The sequence below is a fragment of the Panthera pardus genome, unplaced genomic scaffold, assembly GCF_024362965.1.
Source record: "Panthera pardus isolate Hobbes unplaced genomic scaffold, ASM2436296v1 HiC_scaffold_10, whole genome shotgun sequence".
Taxonomy (NCBI): domain Eukaryota; kingdom Metazoa; phylum Chordata; class Mammalia; order Carnivora; family Felidae; genus Panthera; species Panthera pardus.
This window is the reverse complement of record NW_026526655.1, coordinates 89,348,917-89,361,837: the sequence shown is the minus strand read 5'-3', so window position 1 is coordinate 89,361,837 and position 12,921 is coordinate 89,348,917. Positions and strand designations below refer to the sequence as shown.

General features: G+C 33.2%; 1 protein-coding gene across 4 annotated transcripts in view; it reads right to left on the bottom strand.

Moving 5' to 3' along the window:
- The window catches only part of LRP1B (LDL receptor related protein 1B), a 1,871,086-nt gene that overhangs the window by 444,567 nt on the left and 1,413,598 nt on the right, over positions 1–12,921 (bottom strand). For all 4 annotated transcript variants that reach the window (XM_053909160.1, XM_053909154.1, XM_053909157.1 and 1 more), the window contains exons 38-41: positions 9,017–9,143; positions 8,729–8,880; positions 8,308–8,432; positions 6,387–6,758 (exon numbers count right to left, since the gene is read on the bottom strand). In XM_053909160.1, the coding sequence (XP_053765135.1) occupies positions 6,387–6,758; positions 8,308–8,432; positions 8,729–8,880; positions 9,017–9,143 (776 nt within the window). The remainder of the gene's footprint in view (positions 1–6,386; positions 6,759–8,307; positions 8,433–8,728; positions 8,881–9,016; positions 9,144–12,921) is intronic.

Below are 12,921 nucleotides of genomic sequence, written 5' to 3'. Positions count from 1 at the left end.
GCTGTAATGGTCCTGGCTCCGTGTCCGGGCGATGCCCACCCAGCAGACAGACTGGAGAAGTGAACATGCCAGGAGTGCTATAGGTCCTGCACTTCTCACAGTAGCCTACCCACAACAGGGCTGGGCCAGGGCCCCAACACCTGCTCACCCCACACAGAGAAGGAAAGCAACTGAGAAGGATCAGCAGCCTCAGCCCAGCAGCCCTTCACAGCAGCTGCAGCCCTATCACTGCTTTTGATATCTTTAAATACTTCATCATGTTGCCATTAAGTTTTTTTTTCTTTTTATATGTGGTAAAAGATGTAACAAGACAAAATGCATTATTCCAGAATTATTAAAATGCAATACCAAGACAAAAATGAACTTTGCATCTCATTTGTATATACGTGTGTACCAGTAACTCTTTTGGGGGAGGGAATTGTTTTGCTTTGTTTGTTGTTTTTATTTTCCGGTCTGGCAAATCAAACTATAAATTCTCCTACAAAACTTTAAGAGAGGATTGCAATGGTTAAACAAATTAGCAACTTCTTAGTGGGGATGGGGTGGTGTAGGGAGAGTATTTAGAGAAGTTTATGTGAATTATCCACGTAAACTAATCTTAATTTTTAAATTCTAGTCTGACCTTAATACACTACTTCATATCTGTAATTATTATAATTATTTCTGATTGTTTAACAACTCTAACACATATTCTAAAAATAATTTAGAGGATAATTACCTTAAATAATCCACAAATGTATCACAAATACAGTAACACAAAGTTTTAAATAAAATTAGGCTTGATTGTAAGTTTTGTGCATACCCTTTCTTATAAAACCTCCACACACAAAAAAAACTATGATTTGGTTTCCCATTTTGGAGGCGAGGAAACTGACAGTATCACATAGTAACTAAACAGCAAAGTGGGATCTGAATCCCAACTTGACTGATTTCCAACTCCCAGCTATTATATTTCACTTCCTCCATGAGCATTAACACTTTCAGCCACGAAAATGCTACCGGTTTTAATTGCTTTGATTTTAGGAGGCAGGATTTAACGTTTTCAGCTACGAAAATGCTACTGGTTTTAATTTCTTTGATTTTAGGAGGCAGGATTAGAATGGTTTGGTTGCATGTACACTTTAATATGCTTTCAGTTTCATTTACCACTGTTCTAAAAGGATCTATACTCCTAAGTCATCTTAGCCTTCAGACATGACCATTGAACTTTACTGAACATAGCACAGCCAGACTTATCATCATAAAACAAAAGCCTAGTGTATGTATACCTTATAACACAAATGTTTTCCCTTCATCTACTAATAAAACCAAAACTACTTATCTTGGATATTAGTACATCAGTGTTCATTGCAGCATTTCTACAATAGTCAAAAAGTAGAAAGAAACCAAGTGTCTGCAAACGAAATGAAAGGATAAACAAAATGTGGTGTATATATACAATAAAAGATTATTCAGGCACAAAAAGAGGAATGAATTTGATTCATGCTGCAACATGAATGAACCTTGAAAACATTATGCTAAGTGACATAAGCCACATGCATAAGGTAAAATATTGTGTCATTACACAAACATGAAATACCTAAAATAGGCAGATTTATAAAGAAAGAAAGCAGATCAAAAGTTACCAGGGGCTATGGGGAAAAGGAATGGAGAGTAACTTTTAAACAGAATTTTATTTGAAGTGATAAAAAGATTTGAGAAATGGTCATGATGATTGTACAATATTAAGAATCTAATTTCACTGAATTGTACAATTAAAAATAGTTGAAATGGCGAATTTTATTATATATGGATTATATATTATGCATAATATATATTACCTAATTTAAAAAATTAAAAATGTAATGTAATACACCAAAAACTATTCACTTGTGTACTTTTAATGGGTGAATTGTGTGGTGTATAAATTATATCTCAATAAACTTTTTAAAATTTATTTGTATTTTTATTTATTTATTTTTTTAATGTTTATTTTTGGAAGAAAGCACAAGCTGGGGAGGGGCAGAGAAAGCTGAAGACACAGAATCCAAAGCAGGCTCCAGGCTCCATCAGCAGAGAGCCGATGCGGGTCTCAAACTCACCAACTGTGACATCCTGACCTAAGCTGAAGTCGGATGCTTAACTGACTGACCTGGCACCCCTAAACTTTTTTTAATGCTCCTTATATTGGCAGATCAAATCTTTCATTATTGGCACCCTCCCTAGGACTTTATCTTCATCTCACACCAATTTGTGCCATATAATCCACATCCTAATCACACTAAATGATATGTGATTCCTTGTCTACCCTGTCTTTGTACTAAAGATTTTCTGAGCTTGGAGGTTCCTGGGTTGCTCAGTCAGTTAAGCGTCTGACTCTAGGTTTCGGCTCAGGTCATGATTTCACAATTCATGAGTTCAAGCCCCACATCAGGCTCCATGCTGTCAGCAAGGAGCCAGCTTGGGATTCACTCTCTCTCCTCTCTCTGCCTCTCCCCAGCTAGCTCTCTCTCTCTCTCAAAATAAATAAATAACCTTTTAAAAAAATAAAAATTTTCTGAACGCTTATTCTAGAAGAGTAGTTTGGAAACTTCTCATTCTGAGAACTTTTACTATCTTAAAAATTGAGGACTTGAAAGAAATTTTATGTGATTTGCATCATATTTATTTACCATATTAGAATTTAAACTAAAAATTTTGTTTTAAATATATATTAACCTCTTGTAATTTGTAAATTTGTAAAATTTAATTTGTAAATTTCAATTCATCTTGTAAAACACAAATGAATTGACTGCATATTAATATAACTAACACCTTCTAAGAAAATACCTGTATTGTTTAATTTATTTTGTTTAAGGTTTATTGATTTATTTTGAGAAACAGAGTGTGAGAGAGAGGCGGAGAGAAAGGGACAGAAAGAATCCCAAGCAGGCTCCAGGCTCAGTGTGGAGTGCGATGTGGGGTTCAATCTCATGACTGTGAAATCATGACCTGAGCCAAAATCAAGAGTCAGATGTTTAACCAACTGAGCCCCCCAGGCACGCCTGTATTGTTTTAAATGAGAACAGAATACTGTTTTAAAATTTTACAAGTCTGTTTAGTTTCTGGAATACTAGAAGACAGCTAGGTTCACACATCGGCTTCTTTTCCTGTTAGGTTGTTTTAGTTGAAGTATGTGAAGGAAATCCAGCCTCACACAGCTATGAAGTTGGAAGAGAAAGGTGTTTTAGTAGCCTTTTCAGATAATTCTGGATATTCTTTCACACTCTACTAACACATAACAAGTGGTAGTTACTTAAAGCTTAGCTTCAGTGTGGAATCAGAAACCATACTGGTGAACTTTTCATACTCTATCATATTAAAATCCATTGGTCCATCCTACACTTTGAATGGATCATTTACCCATTCATGACTTTTTTATCATGTCATTTGAAAAATATTGGTTCCCTAAGTTAAGCATATCTGTTGACACATTTCATTGTGCAAAAAATTAGCTCAATAATACCAACACCCATATCATCAGAAAAGCCTTTAAGCACTGGGAAGTCATCAAGCTTACTGTACTCGATACAAATCCTCCGGAATTGTAACTTTTACATGAAAGCTTGATTTCTATTATTTGCAGCAGATATTGGAAGTCATTTTCCTTGTAGTGACAGACTCATTGTATTCGTTCTTTAGAAAATGTCTGCTACACACCAAGGTTTGAATAACCATAGACTATATGTTCCTCACTCTTTCAAGTAAAGCATGGTGTTCCTTAAAAGAAGCATGAACCCAAATAATCACACAAATGATTGGTTTCCTTTAGGCAACCAATGAAGTTCAGAATGCAGCAAAAGTGACCTATGTGTATTGCATCACATAGACTAATAAAGAGATGTGTACTGTAGGATCAGGATTTAATAAAATAAAAATGTTTTACTCTCTTTAAGGATGTTCTTAAGTGAAACAGGCTTTTTTTTTTTCTCTGCTATTAAGCAGCATTGAAAAATACAATGACTACTAATACAGTTTAGTGCCATTGCTTTGATTAGCACTAAGTTGTCAGCAGTTTGGCCACCACTGCTTTCACACCATCAATGCAAAGGTCAATTCTGTGGAAAGGCAATTATCTAGTATTATTATGAAAATACTATTGATCTCTTAGACTCCTTAAACACCTATCAGGAGTCCCCAGGAAACCACACTTGAGGACCACAGGTCTAGAATTATTCTTTTTTCTTCCTCTCCTCCTCTACCTGCCCCAGTCTACTAATAGATTTCTATTGATCTTTTAAGTTTCCTCAACTCAGGTCAGTGGCGTCTTATAGTCTTCCCCAAACAGCTTGTTTTTTTTTTGTTTCTGTTTTTTTTTTTAATTCTCTAGTCTTTTAGTATCTTGTGGCTTCTACTGAATTTCAATGTTTTTTTGCAGTCTCTTCTGAAACTGTGGCTTCTAAAGGCCTATGGGCTGGTATTCAACTTTATAACCAGAATACCTGACAAAAATTCTGAAGCATAGAAAATGAATTAATAAGTTAATTAATATATTGTGGATACAATGCAAGCACTTTCAACTCTGAACTGTATCAGTCTAGAAGAAATGGAGGACTAGAGTAGTAGTATAATCTAAACTTCTTATACATATACTGAGTTGATAAATTTCAAATATGTCTGTACTTTATGATCAATATTGTTACAGTTGCATTATCTCCCTTCATCTCTCTCTCTTTTTCAAACACACACACACACACACACACACACACACACACACACACACACACACCCCAAAATGGCATATTGGCACGTTCTGTAATTTACAACTGGTATGAAATTATCAATAAGTGTAGTAACCTAGAGAATAAAGAAATGATAATATATATTTATACAAGTTTATTTTTGAACTAATTTGGAAAATCTGAGTAAGATTTGAATAAACAAATACTGGCCTAGCAGAATGTTAGGCATTGCATTGTGTGGCAATGTATAATAAGTTTGACCATATTTATACTTACATTTAAATGAGTAAACATGCAGTAGATGTTATATTTCACTAGCTATCAGGTATATTAATATAAGTTGACTTTTCTTACAAATTAGATAGTCATAAATTAATAAAAATTATGAAATTATTGTTGAAAAAAGTGTGAGACAATAAGCCTTTTCATATACATTTGATGAAAATAGAAACTGGTATGGTCTTTTTGGCAGGAATTTGACCAGCTAAAAATTAAAATAAATACTGATTGATTCTGCAATTCTATTTCTAGGATTCTATGCTAAAGAAATACTCACATGTGTGAATAAAAATATTTATATGCACAAATGTTCATTTTGAGATTGTAGGTAATGATGAAATACCAGAAATAAATGTTTATCAGAACAAAATGATTAGTTTATATTTAGTGCAAAATAGGCACAGGCTTTCAAAAGAATTAGATAGAGTCTTAAATAGGAAATAAAAACTTTTCAAGGTACATATATAAAAAATCTGAATAATGCATATAGTATCATTCAATTTTGTAATTACAAATGAGATACACATTACATGAAAAAAGTTCTGAAGACATGACTGCTGTTATGGGTAAGTAAATGGAATTGATGTTGCAGTGATAAGGCAGAAATTTAGTTTTTAAATCTATTTTACTTGAATACAATTAATTTATGCATTATTTTACAATTTAGAAAGTAATGAAAAGGATTGTCTTCAAGTATAATGAAATTGGAAAAGTGAGGGATATATGAAAATCACACAGAGAGAAAAGCAAGAGGTTATATCAGGAATGTGAAGATCATCCTTGTTGAAAGTTGGATGGCAGGAAAGATGTTTCTCTAAACAATATGAATAACTATATGAATAAACAATACGAATATAAAAATAAACTACATGAATAACAATATTTTGCTTCAATGAATATGTCACTTAAAATATAAAAATATTTTAAAATAGTATTTATTTACTAACATTTTCTCAACACTACTATACACACACACACACACACACACACACACACACACACACACAAATAATAATTTCTGATATTTGTTTGAGAAAATACAATTCACTGAATAAAATTAGGCAGATATTCCTAAAGATATAATTTCACCCAGAAGAAGAAAATAAAATTAGTATAGTTTTATACTAAAAAAAATTTCCATGAATTTTGATATACTTACAAAAAGACACCGTCAAGGATTATATTGAAAGTTCCATGATTAGAAACTAATAATCATAATATACATACTGTACATGCTAACGGTTAATTGCTTCTTTGACTTTCAGCAGATCAGATAACATAGGAGCATTATTCTTGAATATAAACTCAAAAAAATGTAATTACTACATACAATTACCATTCTAATTTCTCTGCTAATGCAAATGATACTCATTTTCACCAAAGTATTTAAAAAAATATTGTACTTACTTTCAACGATTACTTGTCTGTCTTCCCAGTTATCTTTAATAAGCTGTATATTTCCAAAGTGTGCATCGCTGTAAAAGATTCGGTTGGTACCTTTTCTTCTTTGATTATAGTCAAAAGCCAAGGCTATGACATTCTTAAAATAATGTGGATTTTCATATGGCCTTATTGGTGAATTTAAATTGGTTTCATCAGAAAGATGTATACTTTTTAATATTGTTCTCCCTGAATATAGCAAATAGCCTTCATGCCTTAGGCAAGTAACTCCATCCTCTGCTAAATATCCATGGGCACAAGTGCAAGTTCTCCGAGAATTTCCTCGATAAAGACAAAGTTGCTGGCATCCACCATTGTCCTTATCACAAACATTGGTCCCTAAATAGGAAAAAAAAGACACACACATATACAAACATATATGTTTGGTTTTTTATTTTCTTTTAAAATGATTTTTCTTTCAGAAAAAAAATGTTTAAAGTAAGCTTCATGCACTGCATGGAGCCCAGTGGAGGGCTTTAACTCAGGATCCTGAAATCAAGACCTGAGCTAATAACAAGAGTCACTTAGGGGTGTCTGGGTGGCTCAGTCAGTTAAGTGTCCGACTTTGGCTCAGGTCATGGCCTCATGGTTCATGCTTCCAGCCCTGCATCAGGCTCTGTGCTGACATCTCAGAGCCTGAAACCTGCTTTAGATTCTGTCTCCCTCTCTCTCTGCCCCTTCCCTGCTCACACTCTGTGTCACTCTCTCTCTCAAAAATAAATAAACATTAAAAAAAAAACAAAAAGAGTCGCTTAACTGACTGTGCCACTCAGGCAGCCCTCTTACAGAAATATTTTTAAAAATAATGTTGAATAGTCTGTTATTTTTTATTATTATTATTCTTAATACTGGTCAGTAAAAAAGTTAAATACTATAAAATACTGACTTTTTTCACACCAGTTTAAATCTTGGATTTCTTATTTAAAAGACTGCATTCTTCTGCTCTAATTATCATCTAAATAAAAGCATTACATTTTTCTTGTAATCAGCCAATTAAGTGTATATCTCTCTTTTGAAACTTGATGCTGAGATTGCAATAGGTTTCATGTACTGTAATCTTTGGCACAAAGAACAATTTTCTCAAAACATGAACTGAGTTCCCCAACAAACAGTGCACTGCTTTAAAATCTGTGTCTATGAAATATGAAAGCTATCAAAGAAATTTACAGTGCCAATGTACCTAACCTCCTAAGTATATTAAGCATAAGTTTTTACTTCAGTTTTGAGTGAAGATGTAATATACTATCAAGATTGCTCCATATGGCTTTCTTCCATGAATCCATCATCAACTATAAAATTATTATACATTCCTTTGATGTCAAGAAAATTAATTACAATTTATTTTAATGGACATTAATATGGATATTTAATGACATAAAATGGACACTTAATTGAGGTAAATTAAAAAAAAATCCAAACCACATTTATATCAGTTTCAAAACACACATTTTAAGGGATTGAGGACTTCAGAAAAATTTCACACCAATAGCAACCTTCTGAAGCCATATCACTTTATATATTAAAACATAACCCAAAATACGTAGCTTTGGCAACTTTTACTCTCTAACATCCTAATTGTGCTTTGTATTTTTTTGTCGAGTATGTATATTTATCAAGATTTTCTACATTACTTAGCCCAAACCTATACTGAAGGCATGCCAGGCATATAACATGCCCATATAAATACACTGTCTAAGGCAAAACTATCTATGTATGAACTATTGTGTATTCATTTCATTAGACTACTGTATGATTTTTATAGGAAATTAGATGTTAAAAAATACAGTTTTGAGGTTTTGGATTCATATAAGAATCTCTAACTTTGATCAATATTTTTTAAAAAGGAGAGAAATAATGTAAGATATATTTATTTTATAAGAATGCTGACCTTTCTCTCTTACTCGGTTAAAGATTTTAACTTCCTTCAGGTTGACTCCAAGACCTGTTCTCATGGTTACGGTTTCTGTGGCATCATTCTTGTGGCCTCTTCTGATGGACCCGTTGGCATGTGCTCTGACAAAAAGTTGGACATACGTGATCAACAATCTTTAAGTAATTCACATCAAGCCAGTTATTTAAACTGAAGATAACAGATGGCCAAGCAGAAGGGGAAAGAAACCAACTTTAGTCTGTGACATTGAAACGCTTGAGCCTGGAATAGCAAGAGTGCCTGACTTTCTGTGGAAATCACATGGCTTTGTGAGATCCTTTTTGTGCCCTTGCTAGGGAATGGCTAATCCTACAAGGGTAAAGCAACTGGCACTGAAATAACATTTTGAGACTCAAATACTTATGAAAAAATAAATTACCTGTCAGACCAGTAGATGTAAGCCCCAAAGACCGCAACTGAAAACATATCCACATTGCTCCCTGACAGCACCATCTCACGATTCCCTCCAGTCTCAAGGTCAATTCTTTCTATTTTGTCTGTACGAGCATCACACCAGTACAATTTGTTTTCCTAAAGATCGATTGAAAAGTAATGTTACAAGCTGTTTTGGATTAAGTGGTTTATTAAAAAAATAAGAGAACACTAAGAGTGGATTAATGCAAGTTGGCAGTTAATGCGCTTTAAATACTTAAGAAATCCAACACACCTCATAGTCAATGGAGATACCATTTGGCCATGTTATTCCCATGCTTACAAGGATAACCTTCTCTGAGCCATCTAAGCGAGCTTTTCCAATGCAGGGCATCTGTCCCCATTCAGTCCAGAACAAATAGCTGAAATGAAATTGTTGATTTATAGTAATATGGAGATAAATACAAAAAAACCCATATTATTAACAATAAAGCAGTGACATTCATACCAATAGAACAAAAATAATACATTTTAGAAATCAACATCCATGTGTTTATATTTGTGAAAAAGAATTTTTTTATTTTAAAAAATATTTAACGATTCATAGAAATCACAAGGATGGATTCAAAATCCCTCCAAAATACTTTGCATAGGCTACTCCCTGTCTGAAATGCTCTTCTCCAACCTGTTTGCCTAATTTGCTCTTGTTCCCATTGCAAACATCATTTCCCTCAAAAATTCTTCTGTGTTCTGATTATTTTACCCTATACTCTGCATGGATTAGAGTGAAATTTACAGTGTTATAGTTCTTATATTTCTTTACAGTGTTATTTTTATTAATGTTTTTTTGCCCTCATTGGACAATAAGCTCAATGAGGACTGGGATCTTTTCTCATTTTCATCTACTATTATACCTACAGCACTAGGAAATTAGAAAAAAATTTAAAATAAAAATTAGTGGGAGATAAATATTTATTAATATATATATATGAATGCACTATAATTTCAGTTCTGTCCAATTAGACTGATAAATGTAACCATTCTAATTTGAATTTTGTAAGTTATCTTGTGAAGCAATCATAAAACATAGATTCATACAAAAGCAGATATTCCTATTATAGTAATCACGTAATACAAAATGGAACATGGAAGAAAATGAAATACAGAAAGAAAATCCAGAGTATGCTGAAATAAAACATGTCAAAAAACTAAATGTGGAAAAACAGAAGGCATATTATTCATGCTTTCTTTTGCTCATTCATTCAGCATACATAATATTTATATTACAATACAAAATCCATGCTTTCAGATAAACAGGATCCATTCTTTTGAAATTATGTCCACTGAAGTTTTTATTTAGCTGTCAGGAAACAGCAGTGATTAGAATTTAGAAAAATATGGCAATCATTGATTCATCCAGGCAACAATGAATGTGTATTTTGTGCATATTTGAATACGTATATATGAGTGATCATACATGAGAAAATGAGGTTGCATATAGAAAAATCAAAGATGTACATTCATATTTTGTATCCACTCAAATGTATTATTTATCCATAAAAAGATACTTAAACTACATAAAAATATATGTATTCCCTTTACGCATATTGTTTTGATTTATTTTAAAAGTTGATTTTTTTCATGGAAATGCTGTATAAAATAAATGTGCTGGACTTTCACAACCAGATGAAAAAGAAGGTGTGGCTAGAATTCCAAGTATATTAATCCTGAAGAAGCTTTCATTCATATTTATATGGTCTATAAATTAGAAAGGGAAAACTTTGTACAAGAAATCCAACTAGCATTTTATTGGTTAGCTATAGGTTGAAATAGCCATAAAAAAATCTATGTTTTCATTAAAGTTCAGATTTTTAAACTTTAATGGAGATTCTCATTGTATTAAAAAATAAAATAACTGGGAGGCCAAATTTGTTGCTCCATTTAACTTTTTAAGGAAAAATTTTTAATAATGCTCCTAAAATGACTAATCAATCACTGTGTCAAAATGGCAGGGGGCATAACACTGTGAAGGAGGCATTTTGGGAGCCAAGACAGACAGGTGCTTATTCAGTCTGATTGTTGTCATCTATTTTAACATACTCCAGTTTATTTTTTTAATTTATTTTTTAATGTTTATTTATTTTTGAGAGACAGAGAGAGACAGAATGTGAGCAGGGGAGGGGCAGAGAGAGAGGGAGACACAGACTCCAAAGTAGGCTCCAGGCTCTGAGCTGTCAGCACAGAGCCTGACACTGGGCACCAGCTCATGAACCATGAGATCATGGGAGCCGAAGTGGAGAAGCTCACCAGACCGAGCCACCCAGGCACCCCTAACATACTCCAGAGTTTAAATATGAAAGGAAATATGTACAATATCCCTTTTATTTAATAGTAATCTGCTTTCAGATGTACTAAATGAATAATACAAATATTATTTTAAAAAATAAATAAAAATATTTTGAGTGAACAGAGCAAATCAACTCATTTAACAAACTTAGCTCTGCTTCTCACAGCTATGGAAACTGTGACTCAGGAAGTCAATGATCCAGTCACACAGCTGGTAAGAAAGGGTCAAAGCCAGGAACTTCACTCAGGCTTTACTAACCCAGGCCTGTGGTGTATTTTCTATGTTGTCTCACAAAATATAAATATAATACAATAATATAATAATCTCATATAAAATGCTACTTTTCCTTAGGTATAAGGAATTAGAACAAAGATCTTCATACTTAAAAAACACAGAACAAGCCATGAAAAAAGCCCTAGTATCAAGAAACAAGTCTCTCGTTCTTTTTTTCTCTAGTAGTTCCTTTGCATTTTAAATCTGTATTACTTAGATGCAGGAGGCCTGGATGAATAACAATAAAATTAAGAACCAGAATTACTCAAAATAAAACTATTGTGAGTACAGATTTTACTCAAATTTTCAGTAGTGATTAGGTAAATTATCATTATATATGAAGCCAAATCTGACTACAGAAACCACTTTTATGGCTAAACAATTTATCAACTTAATAAAACTAAAAGATTCTATACCTACTAAAGTTAAGCGACATTTTATGAATTTCAGGAAAAGAGTAATTTATTTGGTCCTTAAACCGAAATTAAAAATAACAAATTGAATAGAATTAGCACCGTGAGAACCTTCAGGGATTATAACTAAATGTAGAGAAAGAACACTAAGCTTATGAAACTGCAGGGAGAAACTTATGAATAATTTAAGATAGTAATTTACATAGATGTACTTGAGATATCTTTAACGAACATAGATCTTTGTATCTAAGTGTGATTTTTTCATGAAGGGAATAAATGAAAATCCTTATCACTGGTTTTGAGACCCCACGGAAATTAAGATTCAGTGGCAGCATTACAGACCGATGTCCCCATTTGAGTTCAAAATTTGCTGTGGTGAAATGTTTGTTGAGTTGTATGATATAATGAAGGAAACTGCCTTTAGATCCCTAGCTTGGTTAATCTAGCACTTAAGATACTTCTCAAGTTTATCCCAGACCTAGAAATTTTCAGAATTGTCAAAATCAAATGTTATGTTATATAACTGAAGTTTCTCAGGATAATTTGTCTTAAACTGTAAATTCCATACTTACAGAGGCTTACAGTTACAGATTTAAAATAAAAAAAAAATTACAGGGGCGCCTGGGTGGCTCAGTCGGTTAAGCGTCCGACTTCAGCCCGGGTCATGATCTCGCTGTCCCTGAGTTCGAGCCCCGCGTCGGGCTCTGCGCTGATGGCTTGGAGCCTGCTTCAGATTCTGTCTCCCTCTCTCTCTGCCCCTCCCCCGTTCATGCTCTGTCTTTCTCTGTCTCAAAAATAAATAAACGCTAAAAAAAATTAAAAAAAAATTACAAATGGGACATTCAAAAGTGGTTTGAAGGATTATAAGAATACTGTCAGAAATCATCATAACACAAATATCCTTATTGTCTTATGAGACACAGTTCGTGGCAGGAAAATGTGCAATGAATGCATACTATGTTCCAGTAGTAATGTCCAATTAATTATTGACATTTGAAAAATAGGCAAAGGATTCCATTTAGGAGCACTGGAATTCCCAAAGGCTTAGGATACACTTATAGTCTTCGAAAGTTTACTGAATTGACCATATAACCAGTGTACTGATGTCAGAATTACTTTACATGCAGGTGTACTTATCAAGGAAAGCAAATCTTTTTCTATCACAAT